This window comes from Phycodurus eques, chromosome 5, assembly GCF_024500275.1.
Source record: "Phycodurus eques isolate BA_2022a chromosome 5, UOR_Pequ_1.1, whole genome shotgun sequence".
Classification (NCBI taxonomy): Eukaryota; Metazoa; Chordata; class Actinopteri; order Syngnathiformes; family Syngnathidae; genus Phycodurus; species Phycodurus eques.
The window spans coordinates 17077445-17089577 of record NC_084529.1 but is presented as its reverse complement, the minus strand read 5'-3'; the positions used below and the strand labels follow the sequence as shown (position 1 = coordinate 17089577).

The 12133-nt window shown below is 42.5% G+C and overlaps 1 protein-coding gene across 2 annotated transcripts in view; it reads right to left on the bottom strand.

Annotated features, from left to right (window-relative positions):
• Window positions 1-11819, bottom strand: part of LOC133403165 (RNA polymerase II elongation factor ELL2) — a 36651-nt gene extending 24832 nt beyond the window's left edge. For both annotated transcript variants that reach the window (XM_061677798.1, XM_061677799.1), the window contains exons 1-2: window positions 11649-11819; window positions 7029-7076 (exon numbers count right to left, since the gene is read on the bottom strand). In XM_061677798.1, coding sequence (XP_061533782.1) covers window positions 7029-7076; window positions 11649-11819 — 219 coding nt within the window. The remainder of the gene's footprint in view (window positions 1-7028; window positions 7077-11648) is intronic.
• Between the last annotated feature and the right edge of the window lie 314 nt (window positions 11820-12133).

Here is a 12133-nt window from a genome sequence, read left to right as displayed (position 1 = left end):
CGAAAATATATCGTCCCTTCAGATAGTCCACTGGGATGACAACTTTAGAGCGCCTCGTTGTCAGCCGTGAGTGCTCGCAAGTCACATGGAGAAAGACGGAAGGTGGTGGAGGAAAATATAAAAACTAAATCAGCGAACGTGTGACCAGAGCTTTACGGCTGGCATAGCCGCTTTAGAGCGCCTCGTTGTCTGCCATAAGGGACCACAAATCACGGAGAAAAGGCGGAAAACAAGGCTGACATAGCAGCTAACGTGTGAAGTGGGGCGTCACACTGGCGTGGTGCCTCGTTGTTGTGGCATGGAAATTATTTCCAATTTGTAGTCGTGGTATTTGATTGACAGTTGACTGAGGCGTGGTTTCAGCACATTCAGTGGACACGCCCACAGCATTTGAGAGCTTTATATACTTGCCGATTTTTTTTTTTTAATCATTCAAATTGGGCATGTTTGTTAACAACATTCTTCTTTGTGGTGTGTCAAATTTACATGACAGGGACTTAACTAATTGTTATTACATAGTGGCAGTCGGGAATTCCCTATCCAGTAATATCCTTGTTTTTTTTCCTACCTCAAAACGAAAGACAATAACCACACTTCCTTTGTTGATACCTTGTTATTTCCTACAACCCCACAAACCACTTGGAGCGCAGCATTATACTTTGCTCTCCACGCAAAAAAAAAAAAGCTGCAATCCTTTAACAAGTCACAGATTGTGCAACGCTGGGAAAAGTTTGCTTGAACCGGATAAACTCGCAGGAAAAGCTGGACAGACATGGGAAAATCGAAAACATGAACTATGATGCACTGGAATGTGTAATGCAGGAATGAGGAGGCAACAGCAACAAATCTTTTGTGTACATGTGATTCCATCATTTATCACTTGTAAGGAAAAGCCTGTTACTAAATTATGTACAGTATATACTGTATATTAAATCTGTGTGAAGATCTAGCTGTAAAGAACCCTTGAAACAAGTACTTTAAGGAAAACAGTAATACTGTCATGGTTGTCTTTTTGGTGCGAGTTATGACACATGGGAGAAAGTTGACAGAGTTACAGCCTATCCTAGTTGAATTTGGGCAAGAGGTAGGCTACCCTGGACTGGGCGCCAGCCAATAGCAGGGCACCTTATTGACAAACAAGTATTCACACTCACGTTCATGGACAATTTAGAGTCTTCAATGAACCTAACAAGCATGTTTTGGGAATGTGAGAGGAAGCCCGAGTACCCGAAGAAAACCTATGTAAACAAAGGGAGAACATGCAAACATCCACACAGGAAGGCTGAGGCAGAGATTCGTACCTGAAACTCAGAGCTGTGTGGCAGACGTGCTAACCACTAGCGCTGCCCTTGATGGCACATGTATCTGACAAAAAATAGGGCTGCAACGATCAATCTAATAACTCAAATAATTTGATTTCCCAAAAAAAAATAAAAAATTTAAGCAAAATCTGTGCCTTGAAGCCTCCATCCATCCATTTTCCACCACTTATCCGAGGTCGGGTTGGGAGGGCAGTGGCTTTAGCAGGGACGCCCGGACTTCCCTCTCCCCAGCCACTTCATCCAGCTCTTACGGGGGGATCCCGAGGCGTTCCCAGGACAGCCGAAGGATGTAGTCTCTCCAGCGTGTCCTGGGTCGTCCCCGGGGTCTCCTCCCGGTGGGACGTGCCCGGAACATCTCACCGGGGAGGCGTCCGGGAGCCATCCAAATCAGATGCCACAGCCACCTCATCTGGCTCCTCTCGATGTGGAGGACCAGCGGCTCTACTCTGAGATCCTCCCGGATGACCGAGCTTCTCACCCTATCTTTAAGGGAGAGCCCGGACACCCTGCGGAGGAAACTCATTTCGGCCGCTTGTATCCGGGATTTTGTTCTTTCGGTCACGACCCACAGCTCGTGACCATAGGTGAGGGTAGGAACGTAGATCGACCGGTAAAAGATTGAAGCTTCACAGGGATAATTTTTCAACACGGATAAATGTTAAGTCTCGTCACACTCACCAATCTGTAGAAATAAGTGGACGCAATGTACAAAAATAAATGTGTACCACAACAGCATGTCTATCATCGCCAACGCGGTAACATCGATGTGAGAACGCTAGTGAGAACATATTGGAATCCCCCAGCAAGTGGTCAAGCATAGACGGCTGCCGGTGTACGTTCAATCACTTTATTTAACAAATGGTTAGAAAACAAACACTCACTAGGCACGTTCATGGACGAGCTACCGACGGCGAAAAGTCACACCGAGTCGCTCATCAGTTTAGCCACTTAACAGCCAGCGAAACTCTACACTCTCATTCGCTGATGCCCACGTCAGTCACCAGGCAAGGCCCTGCCTTTTAAAGCCATACACACTCTAAGTCACAGGCGCTACATTCTAATATGAGGAGGGCGACCCCAAGTGGACAAAATAATACCTGCACATCACATTCACTTTGTGTTTAAAAATGCTAAATCTATTTAATTCCAATTACTCGGATTAATCGATGGGATAATCTGTACAATAATAGATTCGAAAAATATTTGATATTTTCACTTCATTAGGTACACCTGCACAACCTAAAGAGATCCAATACAAGAGCTGACATGTTAATTAGTGTGTTTGTCAAACTGTACTGCATCATATAAAGATGATGATCATTACTAATACCTAATTTCAACTCAATGTGCATGAGTCTCTAATCTAGTGGTGTGTATTGAGTGCATATAGTAATCTGATGCATTCATAGAGAGTTTTTGTCCTCTCACAACTCTGAACTCTGACAGCACTTGTGAGAATTACATACTGGCCCAGTCACCCTGGCGTCACTCAATAAGCCCTCGCTGAAACTCCAAACCACAATAATGACAGACAGGGTAACTAAAAAAAGTCCTCTTTTGCTGCAGGATCTCGTGAAGCTCGATCCTAAAATATAGCGTGTGATCCGAGCACCTGTGTGTGGAAACTACTGGGACTTGAGCAACACTTAACACATCTGGAAGAATAGATCGACGTGTGCCCTTTCAAGAACACGTGCGACAACTCTCCCTCTCGCTGCGATTCCACCGGGGCGGGACAGCTTAAAAAAAAAAAAAAACACAAAAAAAACCCAACAAAAACGCATTCCTACGATTGTTATTCCGATTAGCTTCAAGCTGCAAAAAAGGGGAAGGGGTGGGGGATAAAAAAAAAAAAAAAAGTGCATGTGCACATACACACTGTGCAAAATACTCATTTGTGGTGTGCAGCATAGCGACACGGTGGCAGGGAGGGGGTAGAGTCAGTCAGTAGTCAGTAAAGGCGTGTGTGTGTGTGTGTGTGTGTGTGTGTGTGTGTGTGTGTGTGTGTGTGTGTGTAAAATAGAGGCCCCCGATGGTGAAATGGCACAATAATCCTGAGGGCGGGTGGGGGTGGGGTCGAGGTGGAGGTTGTTGGTTATTGAGCGTTTGCACACAGTTGTCGTGAGAATGTATCTGAAGAGGACCACTCAATTCCCTCGGCAGAGGCGCCGCTGCCTTTGAGTGACGGCGGCGCGCATACAAAGGGGCAACTGCATTAGTAGATGGGAGGTAAATGAAACAGACTCCTGTTGCGGCTCACCTTATCCCTGCCTAAAAAATCTTTAGCTCCGTTATTGGCCCGTGGACAGATTTTGTCAGGAACAACAACACTCTGACAAAATCAACGATTTGGTGTTGGAGAAGCCCTGCGATGCCAAAAATAAACATTTTGCATGTTCGATTTTTTTTTGTATAACTTCCGTGTAGTGTTACATATAAAAAAGAACCCTATGACATTGTGCCTTTGCGTCGACCAATCAGATTTATTCGCGCGCACTGTGGTGAAGAGAAAGCGGGAAGAGTGGAACAATGCTGATGGACTTATGGTGGCAACCGCTTATTTATTTACAGCATAATATTTACCTGTCCTCTGTATTGCAGGGGTTCTTGCACTTAAAAAAACAAAAACAAAAAAAACCTATACTTTTATGATGGGCCAAAATCGATTGATTGTTTAGAATTTGGTGTGGACTTGATTGTGGATTGATGATGTTTTGAAACAATTGAGGCAAAATGGAGGGCACTACCGACGTTTCTCGTTTTCCTACGACCGCGACGTAACGGAAATTTGTATGTAAGTCATAACGTGCAGTCGTCTATCACTAACCTACGCTAGAGCAGAAGTAGTTTTATTTACAGTCAATGTTTGCATTAAAAACACTTCTATGTCATAAATATAAAACAATCAAATAAAAATACAGGAATACCAGCGGTAAAAAAAAGTGCATCTTATAAACTAGTTAATTGCGCGTACGTAATTTTTCATTTTTTCCCTTAGCAAATCAAAGAAATGTAGTCTTATGGCCATCCGGAATAAACACCAAACTTTAAAGTATCATATACACTAACTAAAGAAGGCTCAGCAGTTACTAAGCACACAAACAGGCTTTCACCCCAGCAAACTGGCAGTACTGCTAGCACAGAGAGGGAAATGGCACAGGGCTGTGAAATTCCTTGCCATGGGAACACAGAGCCGCTCTGAATATATTCCTTAATCCCCAGCGATCATTTCAAAGTCCACAATTTCCCTTCAAACGTTGAGCCCTTGCACCGGTTTGACTCTTATTTCTTTCTAATTGCATCACATTCATTTTCCCTGCCGGGTTCATTGCTCCACATGATAGTTATAGATCAGTTCAATGATTCACAAGCGCTCTTCCATCGCTAATTTGGCTGTAAAGAGATATGCTCTTCTTTTTTCTTTTTTTTTTCCAAAGGCAACCATTCAATTTACAATAATCGGGGCTAAATGCCACAGGGTCAGCGTGCCAGCGAGAAAGATGCCGCCCAAAAACCTCAGCATGCTATTTCTCCATAGGAGTCCCGAGTCCCCGATACCACAGAACCCTGAATTGATGCCAGAAGAGTGATTGGAGGAATGCCTCTGGTTTTTGATGGGCCCTGGAAGTGCCTCTTTAGAGGAAGCGTGACAAGCAGCGGTGAGTACAAAGATCACAAGCGGCAAATGTCAGGAACTCCTCATGTGGTCTGCATGACCTACTGAACCTTGTGCTGATTTTGTATTTATTTTTTCTGGAAAGGGGATCAGCTTTTGAAGGAATCCCAGAATTGCTGGATATAAATACAGTGGTGACTTGAGATCAGAGTTTAATTCGTTCAGTGACCACCCTCGCATCTTAAAACACTTGGATCGCAAATTACCTTTCCCCACTGAAATGAAAGGAAATGCCATTAATCTGTTCCAGCCTGAGAAAAATAGCATTCTAATATTGTACTTTATAAAAACATATAGTCATAACATTGTTAAATAGAAGGTTAAGAAATTAAACAAACAATGAAAGAATAGACGCCTGCGAGTGTTGTCATATTATCTAGCTACGTGTTAGTCCAACATTTGTGTTCATATATCCGTTGCTTAAAGGGTTATAACAACCGTGACGATCGATGCTATTTGATACCCTGTCTATGGCGTTTTCCATTATTTGTTAGCATTAAGCTCAGCGGGGTATTCCAAAGGTTTAGTTTGACAGTAAAATTCAAATGGGAGTGTCAATTAAAAGCTTAAAGTTTCTTCTTTTTGGAAGAAATATTCACTATCTGTCAAACTGCTACTTATTGTCAAGTGAGTTGAGTTTGCTACCACCTTATAGCGCTTGCATCACAAATTTGCGCTCGCACGTCAAAACTCGGTGACTCGTATCTCAAGGGACCACTATATTTTTTTGACACTTTTGTATGTAAAGCTATAGTTATAAAATAATTGTTGTTAATATAGCTGGGCGTGTGAACAGATTATTTGGATTGACATTATTTCCTACAGAAAATATTGCTTTGGATTTCGTGCGCTTCGGTTTTAGTCCCTTTGTGGAACGGATTTATCACGAAAACCTTGGTTCCACTGTGAATAGTAATTAGGAAAGGGAGGGAGTGTTGCAAAGCCTCCAACTTGGAGACACAAATACTGACGATCCTCACGGTTTGTTGTATGCTAGACGGCCATGTTCAACGACAACCTCCCCCCAAAAAAACGGCTTATTCGTGCCTCCCCCACCAATGGGTGCAGCTCCCTCATTAATGCCCAATCGTCCAGCTCAGGGAGGGAAGGGTGTGCAGAGGAGACCCATGCTTGAATTTCTCAAAGCAATTTGAATATGTAATGTGCCAGTTGAGATATAATCACCAAATCCTATTGAATGATTAAAGCACGCTTCAAACGCACTCACTTAACATCGCTCGGCAAAAGAACTCATAAGTGGCATGTCTTCTGCCGCTTTTATTACGCAGTAGTATTAGGTGTTTGGCTATATTTTGCAGAGAAGAATTCCATTGCTCATGTTCATTACTGTAAGTCTCTCTGACCCCCGCCCCCCCCGCCCCGTTTCTCCGAACAAAGCCTCCCCAGTTACAGTGCTGACCCAGTAACCTGGCGAGCAGCCTGGGGGTATAGTGTACCCTGTCTTCGGGGCTTCCAGGACCTCGTGGGAGCGCACACGGCCTGTATTTGTGTGCACAGCAAAGTCACTTTCGTCTAGGCAATCGGCTCTTGCGGGGATTAGGGGGACTTCTTTTAGACAGGGATGATTGTGAGGTAAATGTGCAACGAGCAGCCTGGCGGGCGCTGCTGATGAGGGCGTAACACACACAGAGAGAGAGAGAGAGAGCGAGAGAGAGAGAGAGAGAGAGAGAGAGAGAGAGAGAGAGAGAGAGAGAGAGAGAGAGAGAGCGAGAGAACTTTCTTTCGAGCTGCTCCTTCACAGGAATGTCCTCTTGCAAGATATATGTCACAGAATAGTGTCGCTGAGCTAAGCAATAGCCGCTCCTTAATACTTAGCACGTTTGTGGTGGCAAAAATGACGCTAAAATTGCAGCGGCATCTGGTGAATCACGAGGTCGACCTCTTTGAGCTGAATGGTGCGCACACGCAAGGGCTCATTGGATGCTTCAGAATAGTCACAAGCGCGCTCCATGGCAAACCAGAAATCATTAGTGAATTCAATTTCTAATGTGAATGTGAAAAAGACTTACCCCCTGGCTTCCCTTGAAGCAAATGGATGTCTGATTGGGTAGCGAGGCCTACAAGGAGAGAGAAGAGCCAGAAGTCACTCATTCAGCCGTCCTGCGGACGTAGGAGTCACTCAAGTGTCGATAATATACGTTCTTAATGGAAGACTTTTAAACACCAAATCCTCAGTAAACAAAATGTGTTGCAGTCGATTGGCGACTGAGGGCATCCATATGTGAAAATGTTCCCCTCCCACATGCTTAAAACAAATTTATACTTGTCAAAACATATTTTTTTAAAACACTTTGCAAAGGTATTTCAATACAAAAACAAATTGCAAGCATAAAATGTGTAGAAAATAATTTACGTATTATAGTGCGTGTGTGCCCGCATGCGTGCACACGCCTTTAAGAGGCCGGGCCTGGTGGGGTGGCATCTTACATCGGCAAGTCTGGGCGTGAGTGTCTGAGTGAGAGCTGTGGCCGACAGCAGCTTCTGCGTGACTGTGCTCACTGTTCTCCCGGCGTTCAAAAAATTCCTGAAAAGTGCATCGGCGAATATGGCTCTCCTTTTCCATGAGGAAGGGCAGAACAGTAAAAAAAAAGTACTGTAAAAACCCATTAAACAAAACGATCGATTAAAATAAGGCAATATCGCAGGGGCGCGAAGGATGAACTGCAATATAATTGGGCAGTGGCAGTCCTAGCCTGAATTACTTTCACCCCCTCCCCCACCCTAACCCACACAATATTTTGTGGAAATTTGTGAAGTAGTTATGCATCACCCTAAAAAACAAAAACAAGCGTCAATGAAAATGTAACCACCTTGGCAGAGATAAAAGAGAAAAAAAAATAATCAACCAAATGTCACCATCCTAAAATTGGTTGTTGATCTCAGTCGGGTCTCGCAATTGCTGCTGAAATGGACAGCGCCCTGTCATCGGGCTAGCCTTTAATGTTTAAATTACTCAAAGATAGCCCAACCAAACATTTTATACATACAGTGGATATTAAAAAGGGTTATTGTGGTATAAAAACATGAGACCAAGATATATCACTTCAAAACTTTTAACGACATCAATCTGACCTGTCACCTGTACAACTCAGCAACTGAAATGATGTGGTTGCAAAAGTGTGCACACCCTCTTACACCTGGGATGTGGCTGTGTTCAGAACTAACCCATCACATTCAAACTCATGTTAAATGGGAGTCAGTGCACACCTGCCACCAATTAAAGTGCCTCTGATTAACCCCATATAAATGTCAGACATTCTAGCAGGCTTTTTTTCTGCATCTCCAATCGGGAGCTTTCTGGGCTTAATCTTGCCAGGAATATATGATTAATCAGTGCGCACAAAACTTTGCTCATGTCACTTGAGTGTGTTTGCCGGCATTGGGGGAGGGGGGGCGGGGGGGCGAGCAGTTGCAGCTGATTTCTTCACTAAATGATTACGCAAAGGGCCACGGCCGATCCCCGAGGAGACACAAACCTCCTTCTGAAACCAATTATATCTCATTAAATGGCTTCCTTTTTAAAAAAAACAAATGTAGCTGTCATAAGCACACTAATATTACCCCCACCGATTGAGAAATATTTAAGAAAACCTTTTAAAAATGTCGTGCCTTTGGGGCAACATGATACATGGTTAATAGGATGAGACTATTATCTGTGAAGTACAGCTGTGCCGGTGATTGACAGGGCTTTTAATTTATTATTAATGGTTTGGGGAAATATCCTCCCTGTTGTGGAGCATTGTTCTGATTTTCTTCACTGCCATTCAGCTCCATATTGCACGGAATAATAATAAGTAGCCCATAAGCAATGTGTTAATTGTCAAAAAATTGTCTCGACCTTTCTATGCAGGTTCGCCACAAGAGGGAATAAAGCAGCTTCTTGGAGAGCAGATGTAAATGTACTAATTAATTGTATTTTTTTAAAGAATTCATTAAATGATACCTTAAAGTCCCTATAAAACAAAAGGAAATGTCCTGTAAATTTGTGTTGTTAACAACCCTGCCCAATTTGAATGATCAAAAAAAATTGGCAAGTATACAAAATGAAGCTTCAAAATCAGAAAAAAATCAAGTCCTTGTATCTGCTCTCAAATGCTGTGGGCGTGTCCGCTGAATGCGGGAAACCACTCCCTGCTAAAAAAAATAAAAATACAAATGGTTCCCTCTTCATCGAGGATCTTTCCCATGCCTACACATCCATACATGTTTGAGCCTCAAAAATATATATCCGCTTAGAGCCTCCGGTGGCTGTAAAATATCCCACGAGAGACGCTAGCCACCAGCTAGCCTGCGAGCGAACCGGCTTCCGAGGTTCCTCTCAACCGACTGATGGGAGGCAGGCTCGTTCGCAGTCTAACCTCCTCGCTTGGGAGTTTAAATAACGACATCGAGCTGTTCTCTAAATTGTAGCATCCAGGTATGATGCGTGTTCGGCGTGTAGGCATAGCTAGCTCGCTAGCTGGCTAACTGTACGCTGTTTGAGTGGAAACTGTTGTTTGAATTATGTTGTCAAACAAGGAATAATTGATCATTTAAGTGAGTGTAAAGGAATTCGTAGTTTCATTTCGTATTTCAGTAGCTGTTTGGTTCCCCCCCCCCCCAACCCCCGGAATCAATATTTTCAACCGCAGAGTTCACTGGACTTTTGTCTATTCGTAGACAGAATTAGGTCAACTATTGGTTAGTGAGTCCACATTAGTCAGGAGAATGTTTCAGTTTGACAGTATAAATATTGTTGTCATTTACGGCTCTGTCGAGCACTAAGTAATGAATTATTTACTAAAGCGATTGATGGATCCATTAGTTCTGCATGTCATACACGTGCATGAAAGGAAGCCTAATTAAAACCCAACTGAACGTAAAAGTCAACACAACTTTCTTTTAGTTCTGCTCAAGTAGCAGTGGTTTTCTTTTTCAGACTGGGCCTCCCAAGGACAAACCTACCATGCAGCCCCTTGTCTCCTCTGCGGCCAATCATGCAAATGTAACAAAGTATTCTCTGCGGTGATGCGTGAAATGGGAAACTTTCCTTTTTTCTTCAAATTTTTGTTATTGTATTTTTTTTTTTTTTCTGCAAAAGGTGCATTTTAGAGCTGTGCTTCACAGCCCACTGAGTCCCAGCGAGCTGGGCACGCTTCCAGTAGCGAAAAGGGCAAGAAGACAAACAATAAAACACAAGGTCCCAGCTACAAGTGCCACCCAGTGTGCACTGACAGCAGCCATTGCCACATCCCATGTCTGCTTTCCATACACACAGTTAAAACAGACTTTTTTTTTCTCTTCATTTAACCCTTTGAGACCCATTTAAACCTTCTTTACTGTCCAAACTCTTATTGCACGTTATTATTGGAAATGCCATTTAGGCAGACTAAAATATACCAGTGTTTATGAAGGCAATTCTGTAGAATGCATCAAAATTTAGGTTCTATTTAGGTACCGTTTTGAAGTACAGCTTTTTTAATGTATTCGACAAAACAGGGATGACTGACATTTATTTGTTGAACTCGGTGATTGTCAAAGTGCCTCTCGTGGATTGCCAAAGAAGTACAGTTCAGTTGTATTTAACTTTTTAGCACATTTGCATTTAAGTTTTAAAAATTCATTCTTTTTAAACTTGTATTTACAATTTCTATTTAACTTTTATGCACAATGCATTTTAATTGAAGGATCATTTTAGTAGTTTTTTTTTTTTTAAATCATTAAACTCATTGATTCCCAAAGAGCCTCTCGTGGTATGCCAAAGAAATACAGTTCCGTTGTTTGTTTTTTACTTTTTAGCACAAGCTTTAAGAACTGTTTGTTTTTAAACTTTTATTGAAGTAATTTTTTTATGTATCGCCAAAGAATCACTGCCTAACTACAGTTCAGTTGTAGTTAATCTTTTAGCACAATCAATTACCATTTAATCTTTAACAACATTTTACAAAAAAACAAAAAAAAAAAAAAAACATGAAACTTTCATGTGCAATATATTTTAATTGAACCATTATATTTCCCTGCATTTAAGCAGTGTTAATGTTCAATCTGCATCGTGTTACAGTGGCTTACAAATAATATTAAATCTACTTTTTTGGTCATGATGCTGGTACTTGGAGAGCGAAGATTGTTAGTTATTTTTTTTAGGTGGTACTTTGTGTAACAGGTTTGGCAACCACTGATTTAAGCGATGTCTTTTAGCTGAATAGGAAAACAGAAGTACATAATCACCAACCTCTTGTCATATGGCAACTTTTTTAGGGGGTGGGGGATTATTCTTTGGTAAACAAGCACAATTCTAAATTAGATCGGCTTTTCCTATTGAGCAAAAACAAATTGTTTGAAGGCTTACGGGGAGAATTTGATCAAATCCCTATTTGGAGTGCAGTGTTATGATTCCAAAGAAGCCAACTCGTGTTTATTTAGCAGGGGAAAACAACAACACGTTTTCTAGCACTGCTTTCTCCGAGGACATTTGAACGCCTCTATTTTTAACTTTACCCCCCCTCATCATTATACGAAGAAAATAAAATCCCAGCAGGAATTTTACGGTTCCTGGACTTTGAGAGGCGATTTGAAGAAAAGAGAAGAAGGGAATGAAGCAGGGGAAAAAAAAAAAAAAAAAAGCTGTTCAATATAGTGATTTGTCTTACCTTCAAGTTCTGGTAGGTTTCGAGGGTCCGGATGGCGGTGTCAGTGAGTTTGACGTGGTAAAGAGTTCGATTGGGGCTGTTTTTGTTGATTTTGCCGCAGGACAGCCCGTAGCGACGCTCCTGTCTCAGCGCTGCCATTTCTACAACTGAACACCAGCGACATCCTTCCATGTGACGTCACGGTAAGGGGGCGGGGCCACACACACACGCACATGCAGAGCTCCACGCACATGCACACACCTTAAATTCAGACTTTTTTTTTTTTTTTTTCACTTTTCAGGTCACAATCGTTGCCATGCGAGAGCGCACTTTCCATACTGGACGCGTTTGGTCTTTAAAGTCTATTTTGGTCTCCCTGGCGGCAAACTGGATCGTGGGTTGTGTGTGTGTGTGTGTGTGTGTGTGTGTGTGTGTGTGTGTGTGTGTTTGTAAACACCGGCATTCACATGCAAAGTCGCATGCAGAGACAGGACAAGGTGGTTATA